Consider the following 20,314-nt stretch of genomic DNA (forward strand, 5'->3'; position numbering starts at 1 on the left):
GACCCCATGGGTTGACTGAGATCAGTTCGGTGGGTCTGCTGCCCCACGTGATATTGCCTGGCTGCATATCTGGGAGTTCGGCTGAGCTGGAGCGTCCAAGATGGTGCGTGCTCATGGACGGCAGTTGGTACTGGCTGGGAGCCCAGCTGGAGCCGTCAACCAGAGCATCTTGGGCTGTTTCCACGTAGCCTCTCCAAGCGGTCTGGGCTCCTGACAGCATGGCACCGAGTTCCAAGAGCAAGTTCCAAGCAGACAAGCCCCAGTGTGCAAGTAGCTCTTCCAGCCTCCGCTTGCATCATGCTTGCCGTTGGCCCGGTAGCCAAGATAAGTGTTGTGGGAAAGCCCAGCATCGGTAACGGAGGGGACTGACACCGGTGTGGGTTCACTGGGGGTCACGAGGCAGCAATCTACCATAATCAGGCAGGTGGGGATTGGTGAGAAGCTTCGTTAGGCGAGTGATATGGAAAGTGGCGTGCATCAGGGTATTCCTGAGTCCTTGGTATCCTAGAGTCCTTGGTATCCCTGGTATTCATAGAGTCCTTGGTAATGCCATTGAGAGCAGAGATAATGGCAGGGGTCCAGCAGCCAGTGGGGATGAAATCTGTCAAGAAAGGCTTGACGTGGAGCTTTCTATCAGCATGTTGGAGACCCAGTGTCTGCCCCAAGGAGGAGCCCAAATAAAATGCGGACCGGAGCTGGGAGCAATTCCGAGGTAGGGCAAAACCAGGCTAGGACCACTACCATCCCGACATCCGGCACATAGTAGGTCTTCAATAAATACTAATTGAAGGATTCGTGAGCAAAGGAGGTTAAGTAGGCAGAAAGAAAGAAAGAAAGGTGGGTGGATAAATAAGTTGGGGAGGCTCATGAAGTGTTCTTTCGAATTCAGTACAACTTAGTAAGCATTTATGAACACCTACTATGTGCCAGGCTTGATGCTAGTGATGCAAGAATAGACCAGACAGATTCCTTCTCCAGGTGCTTATGGTCTTATGTGTGTTACGGACAGACATAGGTCAACCAGTCCCACTAGTTTCTTGAGTCTTCATCCAGAGACATATGTGTGTCCCCTCTAAATAAACAGTGATGGTCGCAAACTGTGGACACTATTCTATGTCCTGGTTTTTTGTTTGTTTGTTTGCTTTTGCTTTTTGTCTTTTTTACTGTACCGTGGAGATACCTTCACATCCGGGAGTCAAGATGCATTTTAGTTGAAATACAAACTGGATTTTTCAGCTGTCCTTATATCGATTTAGCAGGTCACCACGGTTTTTTAACAAGAAAATGGCCTAGATCGTAACAGAGTGCATTGCACGTAGTAAAGGAAGAGCTGGCTGGCTTGCAGAATTTGGATTTCAGCCCTAGCGATCCACACATTGGTGTGGATTTCATCTCGGTGTTCAAGATTTTTTCTTACCGTGAGTGGTCAAAAAAGTGAGAGATGCTGCATCAGAATGAGCTCTTGGAACCTGACAGGGGCCGTAAAGACCACGAGAAAGTGACATTTGGCCCAGGTCTCTAAGGACAGGAGCAGGTAGGGATGGGACAGAGGGAAGGGGTTTTCAGTGGAAGGAACTGCCTGAGTAAAGCCACAGAGGCGCGGAAGCCCGGGCCAGCCTCATCCAGCCTCTCTGCACCTTTCCTGGGTATCAGGAGAAGGGCTCTCCCGGCCTCTGCGGGTGGCAGAATTGCAAGATGCATGATCTTTCCCACTGCTTCTGGCCTGAGCCTGAGGCCACCACAGCCTCTAACATTGCATCCCAAGGTTAAGTGCCCGACAGCCATCGCCGAAGTTGGTACAGCTGGCCCCACCTAGGGTAGCACTTGCTGGGAGCAGAGTTTGAGTTGTCTGCAGGGAGCCGGATGATAAGAAAGAGCACAGCTGAGCCCGCTCAGTTCCTCCGCACCTCCTTTGAGGAGGTAAGCCCTCCCCTTCAGAGTGTAATGAGTTGGGGCATGGAGGGGGGGATATTGCCCTAGGGAAACCCTCCACCCCACATTTTGCGTAAATCCCCCCAGCGTTCCGGCCTCTGGTGGCTGAAAGGGAAAAGGCCCCTGGCAGTCCGTGGGGAGGGAGCTTTCCAGAATGGGAAGCTTCACTCAGGACGTTCCTGTGCCCCGTCTTGAATTGCTTTTATAAACTAGCTCATGAGAAAATCAAGAGCATTGCGTGTATCTGCCCAGACTACATCTGGAACGGGACGGAGCTGTTCTTAGCAGGCTTCCACAGCCACAGAGATGGCCCAAAATGAGTTGCAAATGTTCACACTTCCTGTCTTGGCAAGTGAAGGCTCTGTGTCTGGGAGGAGTTGTGACTCCATGGGACAGCTATGATGGTGGGGGGCAGGGCACGGTCTGAATCAGGGAGAGGGGCTGCCCCAGATCACACACACACTGACCTTGGCCCATTGACCACCTCGGGGTAGAGGGCAGAGGTTTGAGTGGGGAGTTGGCCCCCAGGGAGTCACTCTGGAAGCACGGGCACTGTTGTTGGCAATCCTGGAGTCCTGCCTGCCCCCCCCCCCCCGCCCCCCATCTTATGAGTCCTTAGTTGAACTGACTCTTAAACCATAATCCCAGTCACCGAGCCCCCTAAATGTCAGACCAGAAGGCACCTTCAGGCCATCTACTCCAACCTGCTTGGACACACGGGGAAGCTGAGGCCTGGAGGGGGACAGGATTTCACCGCAGTCTCTCGCGTGGCTAAGACCTGATCCTGGGTCCCATGTATACACTGGAGTGAGTGATCGACAACATAGCTTTGTGGCCAGACCACCTAGGTTGGAGTCCGGGCGCCATCGTTTCCTGCTGGGTGACCCTGGAATTAATGCTGCTCTCTACTGATATACTTGTGCCAACCTCCAGGGCCACTGGGAGGATGGAGGAGAGGTCCTCGGTACCACGCTGGCAGATGGAAATTGATCAATAAATGATCTTCATCCTGCCTTTGTCTCCTTCCCCAGCACCCCTTCCAGTGCTCTTTCCCCACCTCAGAGGACTAAAGGCTCCGTAGACTCTGTGTGTATTGGAGGGAGGCGTGGGCTCGGGCTCCCACCTGCTCTGTTTACATATTGTACTAAGTGTTCAGACATCTTGGGCTCCCCTAGGCCTGGAGATAAATCAAGACAACAGAACTGGCTGGGCGTGGCTACCATGCACTGCCCACTGGACTGCCAGGCTATGGGCTGTTTGGGTGGACGGGAAGAGACAGAACACCTCTCAAATTCTGGCAAAGTGTGGTGGGGTTGGGGAGAAAACTGGACCGATTAATAAAAAGCCACCCGAGTTTTAGAATTTTTATTTTTAAGAATTTTTAAATTTTTAATATTTCTTTTTGAGAGAAAGAGAGGGGCGGGGGGAGTGGAGAGGGGTAGGGAGAGAGGGAGACACAGAATTCAAAGCAGGCGGTAAGCTCTGAGCTGTCAGCACAGAGCCTGACTCCAGGCTCGAACTCACGAATCACGAGATCATAACCTGAGCTGAAGTTGGATGCTTAACCAACCGAGCCACCCAGGCACCCTGAGTTTTAGAATTTTTAAGTAGAAAGGTCATTTTGTTACTTGGAAGTTTCAAGTCATAATTTTTTTAAGTTTACTTATTTATTTTGAGAGAGAGGGAGAGAGGGAGAAAGCAAGAGCTAGAGAGGGGCAGAGAGAGGGAGAGAGAGAATCCCAAGCAGGCTCCGTGCTGCCAGTGAGGAGACCAATGCGGGGCTCAAACCCCCAAACCGTGGGATCACGACCTGAGCCAAAACCAAGAGCTTGACGCTTAGCCAACTGAGCTACCCAGGCACCTGCCCCTCTGGTCTTTATTCTACCCAAGTCTTCCCGCTAATGGTTCAATACAAGCTGTTCCTCGCTTGCTTTAGTGACTCGACTGGACCCAGTATAATGGAGAATATCATTTGCATAGGAGCAATGAATGTGCTACAATTTTTATACCCTGGTGTTTTCTCATGTAACATCAGTACATACTCCTCACCGCATGAACCTTGTAGGTCTTCATTATTAGTGCAACTGTCCCGAAAGCCCAGTTCGGAGGGTCACACATTCGGAATCAGTAGAGGCTAAACCAGTGCAGTGTTGTGGTGACAAAGCACGGACATTTCTCATCTCTGTGTTAGAGTAGACTTCAGTGGTGACCCCGAGCAGTGCTTCTCAACCTTTAGTGCCCATAAGAATCACAGGGAGGGCTTGTCAAAACCCAGATTTCTGGGTGTCTCCTTGAGAGTCTGACTGCGTGAGGGTGGGATGGGAGTTTGCATTTATGACAAGTTCCCAGGCAATGCTGATGTCTGTGGTTCATGGGCCTCCCCTTGATGTAGGCAATCCTTTGCCCCATGCCTGGATCTCTGGCAAGATTTGCACACCTTCAATAACAGGGACCGTGGCGTCTCCCTGGGAAGCTCATTCTCTCTTTAGAGAGATCCAGTCATTAGAAAGTTCTTCCTTTTATAGAGCGAAGATCTTCGTTGTGATTATCAACCATTGGTTTGAGTTTGGCAGCCTGGAGCCAGACAAATTCTAGCCCCTATGCGTAGAACCACAAGGTGGGTGAGAAGCTGGATTTGAGGCAGTGGAAAGCAGTGGCCTCCCTTGGGGACTGAGGACACTTGGCCCAAACAATGGGCTGCTTGTCTGTCTTTTCATCTCCTGGTCCCAGATGGACCAAGTCTGGCTTCTTGTGGCCAGAGATGCACTGCCAGTTAAAATTTGGAGAGCAGAGATGACAGAGCTCAGGGTACAGGCTGGGCACATGTTAGTATGAGCTCGCAGTCGGCCAAGGATCTTTTCACGCAAGATTTTAGGCAGCTGAACTCACTACCACCTTCCATTCTGAGCACTTTCAATAAGACTCAGATGGTTTCGCTTTGAATACATATGCATGGACAAGAGAAGTTCCCCTTTCTTGATGCTTGACTGCAGTCAGGGTTACAGCTCAGTCATGTCCCCATGGTCCTTGTGTCCTGATAGGTTCCAAATTAAATCCATGTTGGAGCCTCAGACATGACGAATGAGTGCTGCCTGCACATCCCCTGGGAGGTGCCTTGGAGTCAGACCCAAGGATGTTTTTTGATGCATGGAGTATGGTCTCACCTGGCCTGCAGCTGTGGACGTGAAGTGTAGGGGAACACAGCAGTTAGGACCAACGCAAGGATGTGTGAGGGCTCCTCCTGTGCCTGTCACCAAGGAGTTAGACCCATTTGTTCCAGTTTAGGGGGATAAATCCAGGATTAATGCGGAGCCACCCAGATGCAATGGTTTCACTTTCCAAGGCATGTCTCCCTCCTTATTTGTTTCTGGCAATTTGTCCTCCTGTTCCTGCACTTTTGAAAGAGAACGGAGACCTAAATCCTATATCCACAAAGACCACCCCCCCCCCCCCATAGAATCAGGGAACAATGGAGGAACGGCTGGATAACATGAAACAAGATGCTGATTCCTCTTCTGGTTCCCTCAGAAGACATGACCAACCACTGATGCGTTTAGTTATTCCCTGCTCAGTTGCTCGTTCATTCACTTGCTCCTTCTTTCATTTGTTCTTTGACTAACTCGGTCATCCGCTGACCCTCAGAATTATCACTGACTCACTCATCCATCTACTCACCCATTTGCTGAATAATTCACTTACCTAACCACACATCTACCACTCAACTGTCTACCCAACTATATATCCAACCATCCACCCATCCAATCATTCATCTGTACCACTGCCCAATCATCCATCCATCCATCCATCCACCCATCCAATCATTCATCTGTACCACTGTCCAGTCATCCATCCATCTATCCAACAAATGTTTTTTTAAGCATTCATGTATGCCATGTGCTGGGGGTACAAACTTGAAAAATATAGGGATTTTGCTTCCAAGGAGCTCCTGGCCTAACAGGAAAGACAGAGAGGATAAATCCCAGTCCTTCAATGTCGGTATGGAAAACAGAATTTTGTTTTTCATATCTCAGTTTTTGCGTTGAGCCCATTGTCTTTCTAGGCCAGCAAAGAACTTAACCTGTGGTCATGTTTCAGGGCTTCCATATTCTCCCCAGGAGTGTGTGAAGATTCTGGGGACTGCATAGTGCCAGGGCCTGGGGAGGAGGGACTCTCTGGTGTCATGTGTCCTCTTTTGTTTCAGCTGGGTCTTCTTGGGTCCTGCCTAACCCAGCCCTGAGCACATTTCACAGTCTTCTTTCTCTAAGGCTCTCCATGGCTGCACCTGCCTATGGCAGTGATTTTTAAACCTTGACTGCACATTGACGTCACGCGGGGGGAGAGGGGGAACTCATAAAACATACTAAAGTACAGGCCACACTCCAAGCCAGTTAAATCAGAAACCCCAAGGATAGGATCTGAACTTTGACATTTTTAACGGTAACTTCCCCCAGAGTACTCTGATGCGTAGTCAGGGGTGAGAAGGGACAGTGAGGTTTGTCGTCGTCCTAAATCTGTCCCGAGATAAAGAACGGCCAGAGAGCCTTCTTTCTGCCCAGCCACATCTCCCTTCTCGGGCAGTGAGTTGGGAGGAGATGTTTGAATGAAGAAAGAGGAGCCGGAGAGAGGCGGGAGGGAGGAAGGGTGGAGAGCATTAGACGTGGATATGCTCAGATCTGCCTGGGGCAACTTGAAGGGGTCAGTAGAGGCCGCTCATCAAAGAGGAGGCACCGGGTGAGAACTCAGTCTTCGTCCCGGCTGCCCCCGCTCCGCGGCCGTGCTACCTCAGTGCGCGGACTCTCCCACTTGGTCCTGAGCCGCGGGAGTGGCCTCATCCCGAGAGGGGGCTTGTGGCATGCGTGAAGGAAAGAGTGGGGAGGGCGTGGCCGGCCCCCTGGGCGAGAGCCTGACCCCCACCCCACCCCCAGCGTGGCGGTGGAGCCCGGCTCTCACAGCAAGCTTGTCCGCCTCCAGGTGGTGTGGATCACGGCCACGCTGCCCTACCTCATGCTGTTTGTGCTCCTGGTCCATGGCATCACGCTGCCTGGTGCCTCCAACGGCATCAACGCCTACCTGCACATCGACTTCTACCGCCTGAGAGAGGCCACGGTCAGTGACGAGGGACCACGCACCCGTGGGTCAGGGTTGGGGAGGGGTCTCGGCGCGGGCAGCCGTAGGCAACCTGGTCCTAGGTCTGCCATAAACTTGTGGCATAGCCTGGGGTGGAGGGTAGACCCTTCCCTCTCCCCGCTGCTGCTTCTCCCATCTGACCGACGCCCATTTGATTCGCCCCTGCTGGTCTCCCAGCTGTGATGGCCCGGGATTCTGTGGCTCCATGTGGTGTTCTGTGCAGAACTTTCCAAAGGGACGCAATGCTCTATCCCGGGTCCTGACACCTGCTCTGGCCTCCTAGCCCACCCCAGCCACCCCAGCCTTAACTCCTGCCTCCAGCCCCCAGCCCTGCCTCTGCTGCCATCCCGTGATGTCAGCAGAAGCAGCAGCTACAGCCACAGGGCGCTCTGGACCCCGCTGACTCTCCCCCCACCCTGCCACAGCCTCCTCCAGCTCACTGTCCTACCCAGAGACACAGACTAAGTGAAGATGGGGTGAACGCGGAGTGGAGTCCGCAGCAGTGGAGCGAGGCTGGGATCAGAGTGTTGGAGGTGTCCGGTGCCTTGAGCAGCTTCCAGCCGCGGCTGAGATCATTTCCCCCTCCTCCCTGAGGCCGGCCTCAGGGACAGCAGATCGGCATTGCCCCTCACTCTTCCCAAAGGCTTCTTCACACTCTGTCTGAACCCACAGCGATCCTGGCAGGTGGGAGCCACATAGGCTTAGGAGGGACGTAGCTTAGTACTCACCTCCCATAGTGATAACGCTCCAACACACCACAGTGTTACAGTCCGATAACCCAGAGGGAAACCTATTTCCTTAGTAACTGTCAGAAAGATAACAGAGCTTAAGACCCGAACCAGTCTTGTAAATTGTGAAGCAAGCCGGAGTTCGGTTTGTTCTGCACCCGTTTAAATATCTTGTCTTTGTGACGCGTAGACGCTGAGCCCATATGCTGTCTCAGGGAGCCGACCCGATCTCCTCCGTCAGATTGCCTCTCTTGTTACACCTTCGCCTTGCAGAGTAGGGGAAGCCTAGGAGACGTGAGGGAGGTCCAACCCGCGTGCAGATCTCTGCCCGAGTGAGCTGGATGTGATTCCCCCCCGACCCCGTGCGGGTGAGGAAACTGGTATATAAAGAGGTGAAAGTGACCAGGGATAGAAATTGGAGGGGGGCTCAGATCTCCGGGGTTCCAGCCGTGTGCTTTCATCACCCAAAAGATGGGATAAGTAACACCCCTGGCCCCCCGAGGAAGTCACCGCGGTCTGCGGGCTGGTTTTGAGACAGTAGGAGTCCCTGTCTCTTTTCTGAAGATGCCGTCTCGGTAACTCCTGAGATGTTCATACCCTTTGCCCTCACTCCATCCACATTCTAGCCTAGAACCGTGAGTTTATAAACTTTCTTTGGAAGTCAGGACATCAAACTGAACCAGGGAATTCCTCCAGGGTGAGCTCATTCGTGGCCACCGAAGGCCAGAGCTGCTAGAGGGACCGCAGGCCTCTCTCCAAGGTCGCTTTGTGCAAGTTTCGGGGGAGTGACGTGGCTGCCCGTCGCTGGTTCCGACCTCGTTTCCTCAGGTCTCAAGAGCATCCCTGGGGCCCGCCAGCCATCCCGGAGCAGTGAGGTGGTGCTGTTCTGTAGGCAGCAGAGGGTGATGGCTTTTGTCTGCTGTTTCAGGTGTGGATCGATGCGGCGACTCAGATATTTTTTTCCTTGGGGGCTGGATTTGGAGTCCTGATTGCATTTGCCAGTTACAACAAATTTGACAACAACTGCTACAGGTAAGATCCTTGTTGGGGCTCTGGAAAACTCTAGATCTGGGGACCGACTCCTGCAGGGGTGGGAAAGAGGGTTCCGGTCTGGGGCGAGTCCACTCTTCTTCCGCTGTCAAATGAGGCAGGGTGGACTTTCCATGAACTGCAGAGTGGGTGACCTCTGACACGGCCTAAGGGGGTCCTAGCGAATGCATTTTAATTCGGGACACCTCTTCAACAGGCAAGGTGGGTGCTGGGAAAAGTGAGGCCACAAGACCTGGGAGGTCATGGGGACGGGTAGTTGGGGCAGAGGAGCACCGTGTGCCTTTCAAGAGCAGACAACACCGTCCGGACGCCCAGACAGGCAAGGACTGGTCACATGGGAGGTGCGGGTCTGGCAGGGTCAGAGGTAAGACTGCAGGGTGGACAGAGAAGTCCGTATGTGACCCCAGAGTCAAAAGACCACGTTCCACGTTCTAGCTCGGTTCTAGGTCAACAGTTAACCCTGCCTCCCCTGGGCCCAGTGCCGTGACAGTCTCGGACTTGGGCACAAATTGGGCTGGGTCCCCCACCCGGCGAAGGCTTAAGACAGAATCACACTGGGGCACCTGGGTGGCTCGGTCGGTTAAACATCACTGACAGTGTGGAGCCTGCTTGGGATTCTCTCTCTCCCTCTCTCTCTGCCCCTCCCCTGCACACTCATTCTCCCCCTCAAATGAATAAACATTAAAAAAATAAAAGAGACGCCTGTGTGGCTCAGTCAGTTAAGTGTCCGGCTCTCAATCTCGGCTCAGGTCGTAATCTCACGGTGCGTGAGTTTGAGTCCCGTGTCGGGCTCTGCACTGACAGTGCGGGCTGCTTGGGGTTCCCTCTCTCCCCCTCTCTCTCTGCTCCTCCCCTGCTCGAGCTCTTTGTCTCTCAAAAACAAATAAGTAAACATTTTTCTAAAAGACAGAAGCACAGCATCCTCTGGTGCATGACAAAGTGGGATGGGTGCATGCCAGCGGGCAGGCTGTAGGCAGGCCAGGGGAGTGGGGCGGTCGGCAAGAGCGTGGAGGGGAGCGTGAGGTGAGCCTTGCAAGATGGCTGGGGATTGTGACGGAGGGACACAGAGTGGAGGGCACGGGTGGTGGGGAGACGCCTGAGCGAAGCCGGGGAGGTGCTGTGTCCGTGGGCCAGCAAGTCGACTGGTATGTTTTGTCCTAAGACTGCATCATGGAAAGGAAGGCAGGCAGGAAGGTTGGGTCACTTTTTTTTGAAGCTTATTTATTTATTTTGAGAGAGAGAGAGAGAGAGAGAGAGAGAGAGAGCGCACACGCAGGGGGAGGGGCGGGGGCGGGGACAGAGAGAATCCTAAGCCGGCTCCATACCGTCAACGCAGAGCCCGACACGGGCCTCGAACCCACAAACCACGAGACCATGACTTGAGCCGAAGTCAAGAGTCGGACGCTTGACCGACTGAGCCACCTAGGGTGCCCCAAGGTTGGGGCATCTTAATGAAGCTCTTGAAGGCCTTGAAGTCGAGAAGCACGGGGGAGCTACAGACAGTTGGTGGAAGTGGAGGGCGGGGCATGTGATTCCCCAACAAGAGCTTGCTACCAGCCCCTGGTCCCAACGTGTTTCACCCAAAAGCTGTCAGTCCGTCTCCTGCGCCTGCACGTCCTGACCCGCTGGGGCACCGGGGTCCCTGTGGCGGCAGGGAAACTGGCGGGGGGAGGGGGGGGTGGCATTTGAAGCAGCCATTGCGTAGCCAGCGCGGGGCTCAGGGAGCAGGTGGGGCATCGGGTGACGTGAGCGAACGGCGCTTCTCTCCCCCAGGGACGCCCTGCTCACCAGCACCATCAACTGTGTCACCAGCATCATCTCTGGGTTCGCCATCTTCTCCATCCTTGGCTACATGGCCCATGAACACAAGGTCAACATTGAGGACGTTGCCACCGAAGGTGGGTGGGCGGACGCAGCCCACGAAGGGCGGGGGCTGTGGGAACGAGAGGGCTGGGCGTGGAGGCTTCCAAATCTTCCAGCTGCCGCTGAGGCTGCCAGTGGGGAGTTCCCGGCAGTCCTGGCCCCTGCTTATGTAACGGAACCTTCCCCGAGTCGGGCTAGGCAGGATCGATTTTGGAGCTGAGTGCTTGACATCCCTTCATTAGTTCTCACACCGCCGTGGGTGGCAAAGTGTTAATCGGCCCACTGTACAGGTGAGAAAACTGAGACTCAGGCTGTGTGAGCTGCCCAAGGTCACCCAGCTAGTGAGCAGTGGCGCTAGTGTTCAAGCCCTGAGCTGTCTGACTCTGGAGACCGGCCTTCCCTACTGTTTCTCGTAGTCTTATGGCCACAAAGAGGTCGAGGCCCGGGAGGGAACTCTAATGGACCCCGAGGACCACAAACTTTTCAGAGTAGGAGGCTCCCTGAGGGTGTGCGGGCATGGGCCTCGCGGCCTGGAGCCTGGAGCTGCCCGGGCGAGGCGCTGCTCTCTGGCCTGGCTGTTTGAGGTCAACCTCCCCGGGACCGTGACAACCTACGAGCTGGATCCAGCTTCTCCTGTCACCCGCGGACCCTTGGTTGCTCTGCCTCAGGTGACTGGCCAAGTTCCGCGGGGCTGGCTGGGCTGACGGCTTCAGCTACCCTTGTCCCATCGGCAGCTCTGACCAGCGGGCCCAGCCGCTGACAAGGTCCTCGGTGTTTCTCACAGGAGCCGGCCTGGTTTTCATCCTGTACCCAGAAGCCATTTCCACCCTCTCGGGATCCACATTCTGGGCTGTCGTGTTCTTCATCATGCTTCTGGCTCTGGGAATTGACAGCTCGGTGAGTGACCCTGCTCGGGGTACCCCACCACACACACGCTGGGCCTGACCCTCCCCATCCCCCAAGTACTCAGCCTGACGTCCCCGCTTGGTTACCGGTTGTTTCCAGAAAGCCCTAATTAAATGCAGACAAGGCCTCACTCAAAAAAAGGGCAAGACTTAGGCCAAGGTTAAGAACCAGTAGAAACGTGATGGCATCACAGAATTCACATGGGAAGAGACCTCCTCGGAGCCAGCCGGGCGCCCTCCTCTCACACCTAGGGGAGCTGAATTCGGAGGGGGCCTGGATGGAACTTTTCTTCTCTAACCAAGCACCCTTCCCATTATATTTCATCACCAATGGCCGACACAACACTTTGAGTCTCATTAGCTTCTTAGTACCTTTTTTGTTAACCCATATGCAAGATTAGATTTACGGACCTCTTTATGTCTGTGTCCACCTTCGGTACGTCATGCCTGGAAATTTGCAAGAAGTCTCTGTGTAGGGAAGTGCGTTGAGAAGGATTCTGAGGCTGCTTCCAGGCTCATAGGAAGGAATACTGATTTTGATTAACACCGTCTGCCGAGGGGACAGGGGACACGTATAGGTAGAGAGTGATAGTGTGTGCACCTCTTATCTGCCATCCCAGGCTTGGGGGATCACTGGAGTGACCACATGATTATTACTCATATGAGACCCTTTCCGACTCTGAGAGTCTGCGTGAAAAATCCTTGTCAGAAAACGCTGCCTCAAGTTCCAGCCACCGGAAATGCTCTTTTGGTGGTTGTTTCCAGAAAGCCCTCTGCTTATATGCAGGTAGATTCCATGCATGAGCAGTTTGGCATTTTACCCCCTGCCCTCTTCCTGGGCTAATCAGTACTGGCTCAGGCCAACTGCATGGGACCGGAGACAGGTACCTGTGATCAGAGGGACACAGGAGTTAACTTTCCAGCCTCCCCCACATAGTTTGGGAGTTCTGAGTTTGGTTGAGGACAGGGCAGAGTGGGGTGAGGATGAGGAGGAAGGCAAGGCCGCCACCAGGGTGCCCGTGTCTCCTGGGCTTTGGGAGGTCCCAGGGAGCTGGGGCCTGGGACCCAGGTGCAGGCAGTCTCTCATCCGTGCTCCTCGCCCTGCCTGGCTCCGTGCAGATGGGAGGCATGGAGGCCGTCATCACAGGCCTGGCAGACGACTTCCAGGTCCTGAAGAGACACCGGAAACTCTTCACATTTGGTGTCACCTTTGGAACCTTCCTTCTGGCCCTGTTCTGCATAACCAAGGTGAGGAGGGGCTGGGCCCTGGGTCACCTGGAGCTCTGGAGGCTGCATTTCAATCCAGTCGGGCATCCCCAGCCTTGGAGCTGGGGTGGGGAGGGCCAGGGTGAGCTCAGCGGGGAAGGGAGGCGGGACCTCAGCCCTGCAGCCCAATCCCCTGGGGCTAACCCCCCAGTGTCCTCAGTCTCCCGCCTCTGAGCCTGAAGAATTCCAGGCTACTTTTTCAACTGCTTATTTGTTTGAGGGGCAGCCAAAGTCCCTGTGAAAGCCCTGTCCCATTTGCTGGCTGAAATACCCACCCTCAGGCCCAGGGACTACAGAAGACCTTCAGTAGAAAGCAAATATGCAACATGGAGACAGTGGAACCACAACCCTGTCACCTGCCTTCTCAAACAGGGTTCTGAGCCAGCGGGACAGGGGGCAGGTGAATTGGGGTGGATGTGGTCAGTGGCCATTTCTGGCCGGGATGACCTCAGGCTTTGTCTCTCTGTGCCCAGGGTGGGATATACGTGCTGACCCTGCTGGACACCTTTGCGGCGGGGACCTCCATTCTGTTTGCCGTGCTCATGGAAGCCATCGGAGTCTCCTGGTTTTATGGTACGAGCAGGGCCCTGGAAAAGCCTCACCCCCACCCGCAGAGGCAAAGGGGCTCTCCTTTTCCAGCGTGGCCACAGCCTGATTCCAGAGTCGAGCAAGTAGCTTGTCAGGGAATAGGTCTTCCAGCCCCCAGCTCATCTTTGCATGAATTCCTTTTAACGGGAGGCTGCAAAGCCCCCCAGGGGCACCCAGTGCCAGCTTTTAGCAAGGGACTCAGGGAGCTGCTGATCTCCAAGCCGTGCAATTCGTTCTAGAGTGAGATCGCCGCATTTAGCAAACAGAATACAAGACGCCCAGTTAAACTTGAATTTCAGATAAACAATGAGTAATTGGTAATTGATTTACTGTTAAGTATGTCCCAAATATTGCATGGGATGGAGTTAAACCAAAATCTCTTTCGTTATCTTTCTGAAATTCAGATATAACCGAGTGTCTTACTGTTTCTCTGATGACCTTATTCTGGAGCTGAATGGGGAGAAAGCATTACAAACTGTCAAATGTGTTGTTTTCTTTTTTCCCCACGTGTCGCATCAAAGAGTTAATCCACGTGAGTCTGGACTCTTTCATCACTGTTCGTTTGTTTTTTTTTTAATGTTTACTTTTGAGAGAGACAGAGAGAGAGAGAGAGAGAGAGAGAGTGGATGGGGGAGGGTAAGAGAGAGAGGAAGACACAGAATCCGAAGCAGGTTCCAGGCTCCCAGCTGTCAGCATGGAGCCCGACGCGGGGCTCGAACTCACGAACCGTGAGCCGAAGTCGGAAGCTTAACCCACTGAGCCACCCAGGTGCCCCCATCATCACTGTTCTAAAAGACAGGGAACAGGGCAAAGTGGCAGGCTTGGGAGCCAGGCCGCCCTGGCTGTGTTACCTGGAGTAAGTCCCCTCTGCTCCCGGAGCACTGTGTTCCCCCTGAAAAACAAATCAGAATGGCACATAAAAGGTGATACTGTTTTTCTTAACTTTTTAACTGCAATACAGTCGACACACAGTGTTACATTAGTTTCAGGTGCAAGGCATCGTGATTGGACACCCCTGTCCATTACTCAGTGCTCCCCAGGAGAAGTACAGTCACCATCTGTCACCAAACAATGTCACTACAGTACTGTTCATTATCTTCCCTGCGCTCATGACTTACTTATTTTCTAACTGGAAGTTTGTACCTCTTAATCCCTTCTGTCTGTGTGTTGTATCCCTTTCCCACCTGGCTCCCCTCCAGCAACCACCAGAGTATTCAAGAGTGTGTGTGTTTTTTTCTTTGTTTCTTTTTTACTTTGTTCCTTTGGTTTGTGTTTTAGATTCCACATAGAAGCGAAGTCATATGGCCTTTGTGTCTCTGTGGCGGACATGGTGACCTCTAGGTCCGTCCGTGTTGTCACAAATGGCACTTGCTGGGTGTCTCTTCTTCCCTGTTCTTCGCCAGCCACCACCGGCGCCCGGGGCTCCTAAGTGCCAGTGTGTCCGAGCGTTGCCCCACTGCCCCCTGGGCAGCCTGACTCTCAGGGGAGGGCAGCAGGGCGCGGCCCAGCGCTCCTCAGGGACCGGTGTAACAGCCTGCCCTGTGTGTGCACAGGTGTGGACAGGTTCAGCAACGACATCCAGCAGATGATGGGGTTCAAGCCAGGCCTGTACTGGAGACTGTGCTGGAAGTTCGTGAGCCCCGCCTTCCTCCTGGTGCGTACCGTGTGGCCCGGCCTTCCTGGGGAGAGGGGGCTGTGTCTGGGCTGGGGGGACGGGGCACGGGGATCTTAGCTTTGCGGGTGGAGGTTCTGAGGAGCAGAGCCCGGGTTATGCAGAGGGGACACTCAGGACACTCAGCCCCGCCGTGGCGGGGGCTCCAGGGGGGCTGTGTGCACCACCACTCGGCCCAGCTCCAGGGTCACCTTGCCACTCCTTTTCTCTGTTTCTGGCTCCCTTTGTCCCCTTTGGTCATCATTTGCTTGCTGAATGAATTCTTCCTCCTTCTCTACCTCCTTTCTCTTTTTCTCTTGCTTTCTTGTCTCCGTCCCCTGGCCCCTCACTTCCCACGGATCTTCCACTGCCTCTCTCCCGCCCGCTTCCTCTGTCCTCTCCCCGTGGCTCCCTGTCCTGCTCTGTCTTCACGTCCCTCCTCCTGTCCCTTCCCACTGCCCGTTGTCCCGCAGTTTGTGGTGGTGATGAGCGTCGTCAACTTCAAGCCACTCACCTACGATGACTACATCTTCCCGCTCTGGGCCAACTGGGTTGGATGGGGCATCGCGCTGTCCTCCATGGTCCTGGTGCCTGCCTACAGCGTCTACAAGTTCTTCAGCACGCGGGGCTCCCTTCGGGAGGTAAGCTTGGGGCCGCCAGGCGGTGCGGGGGACAGTACGGGAGGGATGTCCCCGGTCATCCCCGATGCGACGGGAGAGGACAGACACGAGGACACGGACCCCAGAGCCGCCACCACGGCCAAGTCGTTTCCCGCCCCCCGCCCCCAGTTTCCGCACTGGTACCCTGGGGATAGCGCTATGGATCTTGAGAAGGCACAGGAAGCGCTCAGCACAGTGCCGGGCACAGAGGACACGTTCAAGGCTTGCTGCCCACTGTTATGTCTGTGTCGGGTGCACACACGCTCTGACTGCACTCAGTCCCTACCGATGTTTATGTGAGGAGGTGACACTCAGGTCTGTCGTGTCCCAGATGCCCCCACTCTCCCAGTCTGAGCTCGCTGTGACCTGATCATCGAAGCTTTTACCCGCCTCCTTCCTGAACCCGACACCTTCCTCTCTTACTTGTACGCGTTGTGTGTGCATGTGCGCGGAGAAAGGTTGAGGGAACGGTGCCTTCACTCTGAAATTATGTCTGTCCTATTTCGTCGATAGGCCTTTTCTTTCATAAATAATGGTGACGGTCTTTTCCTAATGTCCTTACTTCGGAAGATGAAGTTTCATTCCTTCATCCCTTCATGCCCTGACTTTCCAGCTATTTGGTGTGAGTCTACACGGCCCCAGCGGTCCGCTGGGCACCAGATGCAACTCCCCAGAGCTCACATTCTAATGAGGGGACAGACAGACAAATGAGGGCATCAGGAAGCGGGCCACACAAGGGCTGGGGGAAGAGGGTCCCAGGCCGGGCTTCTCTGTCCCCTCCCCCGGCTCCTTGTGACATGTTTTCTGTCCTTGAAATCCCACATCCAGGAGCCTCCGGTCACCGGGAGGGTCTGTGCTCTGTCAGCGCATCCTGGGCCTGAGAACCACGATCTGCTTTGTGCTTTTTATTTGTCACACTGTGGGAGCAGGGAGGGCGTCCCACCTTGCAGGGATCAGTCATTGATCCAGATGCCTTCCCGAGTCCCCGCCCTGTGTCTGCACCCCAGGGAGGGCCTGCCCTGATCCCCAGCAACGCTACTCCATCTTCTGGGCCCTCGTTGTGCTCCGAGCCTGGCCTCTGCAACACTTCAGCTGTGGTTTCGAAATTGCCCGTGTGCTTGTGTGTTCCCCAAAGCACAGACCGTGTGCGTCTCCTTGAGCTCTGCAGCCCCAGGGCCTCACCTCGTGTCTGACCACAGTAGTCGACCCCATAAACACGGACTAGGCCAATGAGTCCGCGTGAACCGACCCGGGCCACAAACAAGGACAGTGTGTCTTGTGTGGACCTCACACGCTGTCCTTGTGGGACTTCAGGGCCAGAATGCAGGTGGCCTGTGTCTGGGCTGCCGGGAGGTGCTCCTGGGCCCGGCTGAGGCCTCCTCCCCCTCCCCGTCTTCTCACAGAGGCTGGCCTATGGCATCACCCCGGAGAACGAGCATCACCTGGTGGCCCAGAGGGATGTCAGGCAGTTCCAAGTAGGTGCAGGCCGGACCGCTCTGGGCGGGAGGCCGGACCGTTCTGGGCGGGGGACCCTAGCTGCCCCCCACTGTATGCTGGCTGCACATACCACATGCTACAAAACCCTGAGCAGCTGTGGGGCTATCGTCCCAGGGGTGTGGTGTCAGGAATGGCGGAGAGGGGCCTGTCCCCTGCTTCTACTAGCTTCCAGCTGCCCCTCTGCTCCTTGGTCCTGGGAAACCACACGTCCAGTCTTTCCGAAGCTTTATTTCCTCTCTGTAAGTTGTCACCCTAGGCTGGGGATCTCTTATCTCGCAGGATGAGCCACAGGATGACCTAAGTCCTTTAACTTTAAAACCCTGGGGGTTGGGGGCTGGGGGAGGGTCCTTGTGAGCCCCCTGCTTCAGACCTGCTGTGCCACTTTGCGAGGCTTCGTCGCCCTTTCTGGGCCCAAGTGACGGTTAGGGAGTCAGCCTGCACGTTCTCCGGGGTCTTTGGAGGGAGGGGCTGTGTTCTCTGCCTCCCGTGCTTCTGCTGTCCTTCTGGGCCCCGGGTCCTCTCGTCCCCACCCGCCTCTGGCCTTGGCATCACGACCTGTCATCTTCCTCTGCAGCTGCAGCACTGGCTGGCCATCTGAGCCCCAAGGAGGGACCCTGCCATGCCGACGTCCAGGTCCAAGGCTTCGCTGCCACCCCGGACACAGTCTTGGGACTCCTCTCCCGAAAGATGTTCTCTCCATCCCTACCCCTCTTTCCCCAGTTACAAATGATTTCGTGACCTCGTTTTTCTTCACCTTCTGTTCATCCGGCCCGGAGGCTTTGAGCTTGGATTGGAAAGTCTGGAGGGGGAGGAGGAGGGGAGGGAACAGGAAAAGTGACTTCCATCGAGCCCCTTTTGTTTTGGGAAAGCCTCACCCACCCTGGGATCTGGCCCAAGCTGAGCTCCATCCACGGCTCGGGCAGAATTCACCACTACCTTGCTTGCACTTCGGGGCCACAGGAGAAATCCCGCCCACCAAATCAGAGAGAGGATGTCGCTTTTGGCCAGATACCATAAAACCGAACACAAACAAAAAGGCCGGCTGCGTCTGGGGCAGGGGATCCTCTCTCTCTCTTGCCACCCAGTCAGCATTCTGGTGTCTGAACCTTGATCAGGGAGCGTGGCTTGGTTTGTTCCGGTCACCAGTCTGGATAGATGCTTTGGAGGCTTGTGAGAAGAATCCTTCATGGTTAGTTTTCACTCTGGCTAAGCTGAATCTGATTTGTGCGTGTTCTGGAACATTCTTCCAGCTTCTGGTGGTCAGAGGGTCCAGAGCCATGGATGTCACGAGGCAAAATGTAGATGAGCCGCAGTGAGGAGGTTTTGCAGAAGTACCACATGAGCTCATAGAGGCCACGTGCAGGTCTTGGTCTGTCGGGCACATGGGGCCCAGAAACCCATCTGTGGCTTCTGAGATCTTTCTGGGGGACTTGGGACAGGAACCCAGCGAGGCCAGAAGTGTGTCTGTACTATGGAATTCTCTGCCGTCCTCACAGGGACAGGTGGATGCCCAAGGGCATCCTGATAGGCTGTTTGTTTATCTGTTGTCCGCAGACACCTGCAAAGGTCTTCCCTGGGAATCCCACCCAGCACGGACCAGGGCTCTCAAGTGGTGGGGAGTTGGCCCTGAAAACTCCCTTTGTTTCTCCTGATGGTCTTAACTTGGCATCTGAGGGCATGGTGGAGCCAAGCAGGTAGCAACCTGGTCAGTCAAGTCGAGGGGAAAATATTCTGAGCTGATGGAGCAGGATGATGGTTTTAGAGAATTTGCAGGTTGACTTCTGATACACATTTGCAAGTGGCGCCCTCTGGTGGTGGTGGTGGTGGTGAGTTTCAGCTCATTCAGAGAACAGATTTGTAGTTTGGGAAGTTGGTGGCATCTATTTGGGGTTTCTGTTTATGGTTTGAGTCTCTTATGCCTTCCTTGGAAATCTAGATTCAGAGGTTCTTGTTGTGACTGAGGAAGCCCCTATTGAGGAATCTTGGGCCATAAATAAATAAATAAATAGGCCGCTCATACTGGGAGTGTAGGAAGACTCACATCCAGAAGGTACTTTGCATAAGACTGGGGTGTCCCTGAGCCCGATCAATCAATCATGCAGTTTGTGGAAGAGGGTTATGTTGGGGGCGGGGGGAGTGGTGGGGCAGGGAGGTGGTCTTCTCTCTGAAGGTCCTGAGATTTCCCTGCTAAGTCAGTGTCCTTGGGTCATTTTTTGGAGAAAAGTGGGAGAATCAGAAGACTTTTGATACTTTTATGTAAAAAGGCCAGTTCAAAGGCTAAGCCCAAGTGGCAGGTGTCTTGGACTGCTGTGGAAGGCGGGGCCTGAGGGCATCCAACGGAGCTGAACAATAAGGTGGGGGCGAAGGAGATGAGGGAAGGGCGACCCATCACAGGTGGGATCTGGTCCCATAAGCGACTTCAAATCCTCCCGTGAAGAGTAACTCCTCCCTAGGTGTTCTAGTCGTTTTACACACAGTCCCTTCATCCCTGTCACCTCCCATCTTCCCAGCAAGGATTGCACGGCTGGTCTCTGTCCCATTTCCTAGGTGGGAACACCAAGGCTCAGTATTTCGGCCGCTCTTGTTCAAGTTTTCTCAGCTCCTAAGGGATCCAGTCAGACCCTCAAGTCGGATCCCGTGCCTCTTAGCCCAGAGCACTTTGAAATCCCCAGCACACTATGGTTTACCCCACCCAGGGCTGTCGTTAAAAAATAAACAAAACCCAGTCAAGTGGCCAGGGAGTGTTTCCTAGCAAAAGAGCAATGTATTGGAAGAAGGGAAGAGGGGAGAGGGCGTCATTTGTTCACAGCTGTCCCCTTTTTGATGGACTCAGTCACTCTGGGGAACAGCAGGGCACGAAAGGCGAGTCTACTTGGCTGAAACGAGGGCAAGCAGAAAGAGCCTGTGTGTGTGTCAGGGCAGGGGCACGCTTCAGAGGGAACCTGCAGTTTTCTCTTTCCATCTGCATGTGGCCCTTTTGCCTCCAGACATCTGTCCCGAGGGTGAATCAGAGACGTGGTGCTAGCTGACCCAACACCAAACCAACGC

General features: G+C 54.5%; 1 protein-coding gene across 5 annotated transcripts in view; it reads left to right on the forward strand.

Moving 5' to 3' along the window:
- The window catches only part of SLC6A2 (solute carrier family 6 member 2), a 58,681-nt gene extending 38,682 nt beyond the window's left edge, over nt 1-19,999 (forward strand). For 4 of the 5 annotated variants that reach the window (XM_058706767.1, XM_058706766.1, XM_058706764.1 and 1 more), the window contains 11 exons: nt 6,904-7,038; nt 7,485-7,592; nt 8,716-8,819; nt 10,611-10,735; nt 11,485-11,597; nt 12,725-12,853; nt 13,345-13,444; nt 15,013-15,113; nt 15,584-15,751; nt 17,173-17,244; nt 17,841-19,999. In XM_058706767.1, the coding sequence (XP_058562750.1) occupies nt 6,904-7,038; nt 7,485-7,592; nt 8,716-8,819; nt 10,611-10,735; nt 11,485-11,597; nt 12,725-12,853; nt 13,345-13,444; nt 15,013-15,113; nt 15,584-15,751; nt 17,173-17,244; nt 17,841-17,864 (1,179 nt within the window). In that variant the 3' untranslated portion in view covers nt 17,865-19,999. The remainder of the gene's footprint in view (nt 1-6,903; nt 7,039-7,484; nt 7,593-8,715; nt 8,820-10,610; nt 10,736-11,484; nt 11,598-12,724; nt 12,854-13,344; nt 13,445-15,012; nt 15,114-15,583; nt 15,752-17,172; nt 17,245-17,840) is intronic. The other variant, XM_058706765.1, reaches the window with a different exon arrangement.
- Nucleotides 20,000-20,314: the final 315 nt, after the last annotated feature.

This window comes from Neofelis nebulosa, chromosome 17 (assembly GCF_028018385.1).
Source record: "Neofelis nebulosa isolate mNeoNeb1 chromosome 17, mNeoNeb1.pri, whole genome shotgun sequence".
In the NCBI taxonomy this organism is placed as follows: Eukaryota; Metazoa; Chordata; class Mammalia; order Carnivora; family Felidae; genus Neofelis; species Neofelis nebulosa.